Source organism: Lactuca serriola, chromosome 5 (genome assembly GCF_051521515.1).
Source record: "Lactuca serriola cultivar US96UC23 chromosome 5, Lser_US96UC23_V15, whole genome shotgun sequence".
In the NCBI taxonomy this organism is placed as follows: Eukaryota; Viridiplantae; Streptophyta; class Magnoliopsida; order Asterales; family Asteraceae; genus Lactuca; species Lactuca serriola.
The window spans coordinates 358,693,079-358,700,526 of NC_136412.1; the positions used below are offsets into that span (position 1 = coordinate 358,693,079).

The 7,448-nt window shown below is 31.0% G+C and overlaps 1 protein-coding gene across 2 annotated transcripts; it reads right to left on the minus strand.

Moving 5' to 3' along the window:
• Positions 1-3,818: 3,818 nt before the first annotated feature.
• LOC145055649 (RNI-like superfamily protein) lies at positions 3,819-7,077 on the minus strand. 2 transcript variants are annotated; one of them, XM_079004016.1, is made up of 11 exons: positions 6,737-7,077; positions 5,770-5,945; positions 5,478-5,675; positions 5,276-5,386; positions 5,109-5,194; positions 4,880-5,001; positions 4,741-4,805; positions 4,536-4,662; positions 4,373-4,437; positions 4,213-4,284; positions 3,819-4,130 (listed from the first exon to the last, which is right to left on the minus strand). In XM_079004016.1, the coding sequence occupies exons 1-11, from the start codon at positions 7,055-7,057 to the stop codon at positions 3,935-3,937; spliced, it is 1,539 nt and encodes a 512-aa protein (XP_078860142.1). In that variant the 5' UTR covers positions 7,058-7,077; the 3' UTR covers positions 3,819-3,934. The 2 variants fall into 2 exon arrangements, with proteins under 2 accessions (XP_078860142.1, XP_078860141.1); XM_079004015.1 differs by having other exon boundaries at positions 4,536-4,671.
• Between the last annotated feature and the right edge of the window lie 371 nt (positions 7,078-7,448).

Genomic DNA, 7,448 nt, shown 5'->3' on the forward strand with positions numbered 1-7,448 from the left:
TAATGTTGCCTAGGTTGATATTGATCCATAAGGTTAAGCAATTTTCACTGCTATTATGGGTGGATTTTACAAAGTATAATAATGAATGTCTCAACAAAAAAAAGTTAAAAGTTCAATGCTATGTGATAGATTTTTTATTAACATTTCTAAGTCTTATGCTCAAACTTTTATTGATGAAGCTTATATGTAACACTTACTTGGTTTGCATACTTTTATGATGAAGCTTTTATTGACTTTGGTGATTTCAAAATCAGTAGTTATTTTTGTCAAAGCAAAATAATTGAGAATTTCATTTTCATGTGTAAATCCCCTTGGTCTCTACATATATTATTTTTCAAGATTTGAAGTACTCTGATGCACTTAATTCCTAAATCTTTTGATAGATGCTCATAGATCACCATTGGCTGCACACCTAGCAAAATACACTCAAAATTTATGTTCTTTGGTTCTTTAAATGTATTTCATTCCACTATTTTTCAACTTTCTGATCGTATTCAGTCTTATATAGTTTCTGAAAGGGGACATACCCTTCAACTGTCTATTCCTGTTCATTTGGGGCTTCCCCTTTAGGGCTTTCTTTCTTGGGATGGCTATTGATCAAAGGTGAAGAAAATTGGCTTTTGCTACACTGTATATCCATGATTTTGTTTTTTAGAAAAAATATATCGGGTTCCTCAAGTATTGATTAAAGCACTTATGGCCACTATACTAATATAATGTTGATCATCAAGGGTAACTTTTTCAAATTAGTCCCATAGTCGAAAGCATCAATCAAAAGAAGGTGATTGGCGATGTTTTGAAATCCAAAAAAGTATTGTTTAGTTGTAGATTGTTTCTTCTGTGTGCACTCTAGGTGTTTGATGAAATGTCTTAATTAATTTAAAGAGTTGTTTTGCTTTGTTTTGACTGTGAAAATGTTATTGGATTAAATTATGTAGAGAGAGAAGTAAATTACTTATTGTGAGCTATTAGAGATTCAATTAGGGAAAGATAATTTACTGTTTGTATTTTTTACTCATTTAGAAATAAAGTTGTGCATTTCTGTTTAATTGAGATGGGTTTACTTTCCAATTAATTTGCAGACACAACCCAAATGTATGAGAAGAAAATATTCGGCATTAGTATTTGGTTTGTGTTGCATTTTTTAAAGTGTACATAATGTTGATATTACTAATTCTTCTATTTTTAAAATAACTAGTTGTTTTCATTTTCCAATAGCAATACCAGATGCATGAAAAGAATTAATTATATGTAGTTAGTTACAAGAATTAATTATATGCATGGAATGTTGGTTTGGAAGAAAACATGATTTCATTAAAGAAAGTTTCAAGTAATCATCATAGTTCACTACAAGTAAGTTTTCACATAAAATCAATGTTTCCTATTTTAACTAGGGTGGGTTCTAAGTTGTATTTATTTATAGTGTGTCATATATCTATTTCAAGTTTTCAACCCAAACTAGTTGACTTATCATGAATCACAAAACTTGGTTTTTAAAAAGATACCTGATTATATCATAAAAACTTTTGGAGTTTAGGTTCTTTAACTTCTTTATCCTAACATACAACTCTATAAATGTTGATATTTATAATCAATTGTTATATTATTGTACTTAAATCACATCATGTTAGAACTGATGCTTCTATTTTACTTATTTACTGTATCATCATTCAACTACTTGAAACTGTTGGATGACATGCATGATTATATTTAGGTTCTTTAACTTCTTTATCCTAACATACAACTCTATAAATGTTGATATTTATAATCAATTGTTATATTATTGTACTTAAATCACATCATGTTAGAATTGATGCTTCTATTTTACTTATTTACTGTATCTTCATTCAACTACTTGAAACTGTTGGATGACATGCATGATTATATAACAATAGAGTATATGATGTGACATTATAATCTAAAAGTTAACCTAAAACTGGGTAGGTTTTTGAGAGTAGAATGTTGTAATAAGATGAAAGGAAAGTTGGATGCTATAGATATATATAACAAGCAATCACTAAAACTACATCTCTCCTTTATTGTAACCATTTAATAATCTCTTGGCTATGATTCTTTTCTCTGAATCTCTACCTCACCTATACATGGGAAATTAATTTCTCCTAAATTATGTGCTCTGAATCTCTATCTCACCTCACAGCTGTTGAAGAATAAGGAACAAACTAAACCCAAATTTACAATCATTAGAATCCGAGTAAAATCTTTTACTCTGGGTAAACATTTGTTTCTTATAGAAACAAGTAGGTATTTAAAGAAAATGTAATGAAAATTACTAGTATATTTTATGTGGCAGAGTCCAATTTAAGTAAAATAAAAAATAAAAAAAAACTCCGTCCTGTGGGCATATTTAAAGTAATATATTTCCATTTATTTGACTTGAACAATTATAGTTTTATAACAGGGTTATTTGAATTTAACGAACGAAAGTTATCAAGTAAAATCATATTATGTATATTATGATTCTATGAATGATAAACATAAAAGTTTAGAAAATAAAAGGATGAAAGTGATATTTTATAAAGTTCAAAATTATATTTTAAAAAATAAATGAGTGAATGTCATTTTACAAAGTAAATTGGTGATGGTCAAAGTTGAAGTGGTCATAACACAGTTTTTTAAAGAAAATGGTGGAATATTAAAAATGTGAAGTTTGTAATATAACATCCTAAATATTAGTATATTAAAATAAAATTCATTTTCTACTCAACTTTAGTAGAATGAAGATCTGATGATGATGTTGGTGTTGGGTTATGGAATTTAGGAATGGTATTTTTTTCATTATTGAGAAAAAAACAAATCATTAATCATATTTATTACTTTTTTAAAAGAAAAATAAAAAAACTCGTCAAATAGCCTTTAGTTTTATAGAAGTTTTATTTATGCAAAATCATCAAGTGGGAAGAGAAATCTTCAAGACGTCGTTTTAAAAAATAAACAAAAATCTGGAGGTTTGACTTCGGAATACAGGTTTTATCTACCAAAAAAAAAAAAAAACATTTTTTACGGTAAATCTTCAAAGACAATTTCCATAACAAAAAGAGCTTTATATTATAGTTTTAACCTCAAAAAAAAAACTTAAAGAGCTTTATATACATGTCGAATAAACCTGCGATATCTTTTTATGTTAAAATCTTCAAAAATATCATTTCCACAACAAAAAGAGCTTTATTATATTGTAGCTTTGACCTAAAAAATAACTCACATAATTTTGCAGATATAAACTGCGAAATTCTTAATATTATCATATTTGACCTACGATTTTTTCTCTATTTGGTAAATGTGAATAGTCTTTTTTTTTTTTTTTTTTTTTGGAAAATGATAAATGAGATTAGTCTTTATTGTCTTTTGCCTCTCTATTATTTATGTTATGATCTGAATCAATTTATCATGAAATTTAGATACTGTAAACTTTGTATGATTATTATATGTATACAATATTTGTGTATTAAAGTTGTTGATATTTTAAAAATTGGAACCTTACTAATTTTTGGATGAGAATGTGATTAGATTTTAGGTAATAGAAATTCCAACCGGTAAATTTTACCATAGTCTATGATTATTTAAGGAATCTGTACAAGATTTAGACTGTAATTGAATGAGTTTAGTTTACGAATTTGTACGTACAGTGTTAGTTTAAGGCTTTAAGGCTTTAAGCGGCCCTTTTTTTCTTATAGAAAGAAAAGAAAACTACTACAAAGATGGGCCGATATGTTTTGAGAATATATGATAGAATAAACAAGTATTTTGATTTTGTTTATTTTGAGTTTGCATCTTCATCCAGGTTAAATAGAAAACAATAATAGCCAACTAAATTACAAGTTTATTTTCCAAAATAAGAATTCCATTAGACGATATTAATTAAATTTGAATCTATGGAATCTACGTTATTCTATGTGTCGGAAAAACCAAGCTAAAACTAATCTGAATTTTCCTCCTCGTAACTTACAAAACTGGTTTCAACACTGTCTTCATTACCACTACCACTGCCATTACCATGATCCAATGTGCTCATAAAAACCGATCCATCAGATCCAGATGTATCCGACTGTGATGCTGATGGCGATGGTAAACTCACATCACTTCCCGTTGTCATTTCTTCAACCTCAATATAACTGCATCCAATACATATATTTTCAACAAAACCAAAATATTATATACTACTAGTATTACATTTTCCTTCACAAAAAATCATACCTTCCTACTGGAAATTCTGCTACCAGACAGAAATCAGGCCTCTGTTCCAATACTTCCTTTATAGGAATAAAACTGCATACATAATTCCCAACCAATTTCTAAATTTCTTCTTTACAAAAAAAAAAAATTTCAACTAATAATAATAAACGACTCTGCCTACCTGGCACTGTAACATCTGTTGTACCAGTCACCCTCGCATGCTAGACCTTCCCTGTTAGATATGTCCTGTTCTCCCAAATATTTTATTTTCGTTTATCAATATTATTACATCTCTCATACAAAAAAAAAAAAAAAAAAAAAATGATTTTTTTTTTACTACGTACAAGGTGTTTGAGGTGTCTGAATTCGCCTGCAAGAACAGCTGCCATAAAGCGTTCCACTTCAATTTCCTTGAGATGCATGCAGTCCCTTAAAATCATCACCTCCAAATTATCTCCACCACCATTCGCACTGAGGTTCCTATCATTTCAATTTTCAATTTTCAATTTTCAAATTTCCAATAATAGTCAGCAACACAATTTTGCTTACTTTAAGAAGGAACCCGTGAATGAGTACGATGTTGAAAGGTCAATATGTTTCAATTTCTGTAGCCCCTGAAATATTAACAACATACTTCAATACATTTTGTTACTTGTTGTTACTAGGATATAACAACTAGTAACTGTACCTTCACCAGCATACGGGCCTTATAGTCATGGAGTTTGAATCCTTTTAGTGCTAAAGTTGTTATGTTAGGACAGTTGAGCACAAATTCATTGCAGGTTGGGAATTTTAAACCATCATCTCTACCTATATTGTATATGAGGAGAAAATAATTAATGAATGTATGTTGCAATTTCTTGTAAAAAAAAAAAGGTCGAGCATGAAAGAAGAGGTACATAACAATTAATATATACCTGTTTTTGAAGATTCAAAGACCAAACGTTCTAACAAGGGACAATTCTTGCTTATCGACTCCAGAGTATGCCTCAACTCAACATGCCTATCAATATCATAACAGGATTTATTTAGTGAATGGGAAAAAGAAGAAAATTTTGTCAAGAAAATAAAATAAAGGACTTACAGGCCGACAATTTCAAGATCAAGGAGAGATGGACAAGCTGATAATGATGCCCAGAGGGCAGTATTGTCCATTCTTTCAATGTTGAATAGGTGCAATCTCCTTAAATGAGCCCTAATCACATGATATAGATAAAACCTCAGAACATATATAGTAGAGTAAACAGGATTTACTCATTTATTTACTCTAAATAAAGAAAACATACCCAGGTGCACCACCATTAACACTCAAAGAACTCAAGCAGGATCTTGTAAGAATGGAAGATTCTTTTCCTTGCCTTGATCGCTTGTCATTCCATGAGAATCCTGATGCATCATTAGAGTTCCTAATGCTATAAACTAATGGCTGAGATGAAAAGAAAGGAGGTGCAGGAATAGGTGGCAATACACCAAGCTTGATAGACCTGATATGTCACAAAGTACAAATACAAAAAAAGAAAATCATGTTTGTATTCGTATACCATATAATATGCCACATAAAAGAGAAAAACATGTTACCTAAGTGCACCTCCAGCTCGATGAATCATGGTAGACACCACAGCGTTATTCACTTTGGGGACTATTGTAGCCAAGTCAATGTTAGCAAAACACAGAGGATCCATAGCACACTTCTGAAAAAATGAACATGTAGCCGCAGCATAACACACACTTTGTGTATCCAGCATTGAAAAAACCTATGGATCATTATACAATACAAACAAGTGAAGTTAAGAAACAATAACAAACAAGAGAGAGAGTTGCAAAAATCTCTGAACTAAATAAGCATGATGTTCCTTATCCCAGGTCTAGGAGATATGAACAAAACAGAAAGAAAACTATTTGAATAAACAGATCGAAATCAAATACCCAATATAGCATACAAGACAAATGAGTGAAGCTCACAAACAAGAAAATTAAATTGCAGAGAAACATCCGAACAAAATAATGTTTATTTCATATCTTAATTCACGAGGATATGTACAGAAAATAGAACTAAAACCATTCGCATAGACAGATCGAAATAGGATCCAAATCAAAAAGTTAATACATTATACAAGACAAGCAAATGAACTAAAAAAAAATACCAATACATTAATCAGACAAGGAAGCTAAGCCATAGAACGATAGAAAACTGCACATAAACATGATTTCCTTCTTCCTCATCCTAATAAACCAGACTATCAACAGAAAACAAAATTTGAAACAATAAATATTTGCTTAAAAGGATTGAAATATAATCCAAATAAAAAAAACTCGATATCAAAGGAAACAAATAAATTAATATAAAAAAAAAAAAAAACAATAATTTGATGAGATAAGGAAGCAAGCCATAGCACAAGAAGGAGAAGACTGAAACTCCGATACCATTTGAACTAGATGCAAAACATGATACACTTCTTCCTTGTACTAATTCTCGATAGCATAAAAAAAATTATTCGCATAAATAGATCGAAACATAATCAAACAAATAAAAAAATCGATATACCTTGATGGTGAGGTCGGGTGAGAGTGGCCAAATAACGGCGTTATGAGACGAGGAGCATTTCCGAGCAGATCGATTACCAGCTTCAAGTAAAAGAGATCCGAGATGCAAAGCTCGTTGAATCAACTGATTTTGATCGGAATCGGAGGACGTACATTCGATGAGGCGGTCGAATGAGGCGTTGATTGAGGGAGAATCGGAGAGAGCTAAGAAGGATTTTAAGATAGCGTCCATGTTGAAGTGATCGGAAGAAGAATCAGATGACGTAGGTTTGGGGGAGGAGCAAGGGCGTTTGGCCATGGAAGAGGAGAGAAGGGAATCCATTGGAGGACAAGGGGGTGGGGTGGGGGGTGGGGGTGGTTTACTTTAACAGGGAATGAGTGAGAGTAAAGAAGAGGAAAAGGGTACGGACGAGTGACACGTGCGGTGTAGATTGCGTACGTGTAGGTCTAGATTGGTCGCTTCAATTCACAGATAGAAAGGTGTTTATTGGATGACTTCATTTATATACAATAAATAAATTAACCGATTAAAGTGTCCTTTAAACGGGTAAAATATAAATCTCTTTAATGAGAACGATTTCTATTTTAAATTCTATAATTCAAAACCTACGTGCGTTTGGTTGGCAATAAATGAATGAAATTCGAAGAAAAAAAAGACTATAATTACTCATGTGTTTGGTTCGACTTAGCGGGGGAAAAAGATTCAAAACCGA

Excerpts from the sequence above, each read along its gene's own strand:
- LOC145055649 (XM_079004015.1), bottom strand. The coding sequence starts at position 7,057 with ATGGATTCCCTTCTCTCCTCTTCCATGGCCAAACGCCCTTGCTCCTCC. Across the intron at positions 4,672-4,740 it reads TTCACGGGTTCCTTCTTAAA|GAACCTCAGTGCGAATGGTG; the intron begins GTAAGCAAAATT and ends TTGAAATGATAG. Across the intron at positions 4,285-4,372 it reads AACAGATGTTACAGTGCCAG|TTTTATTCCTATAAAGGAAG; the intron begins GTAGGCAGAGTC and ends TTATGTATGCAG.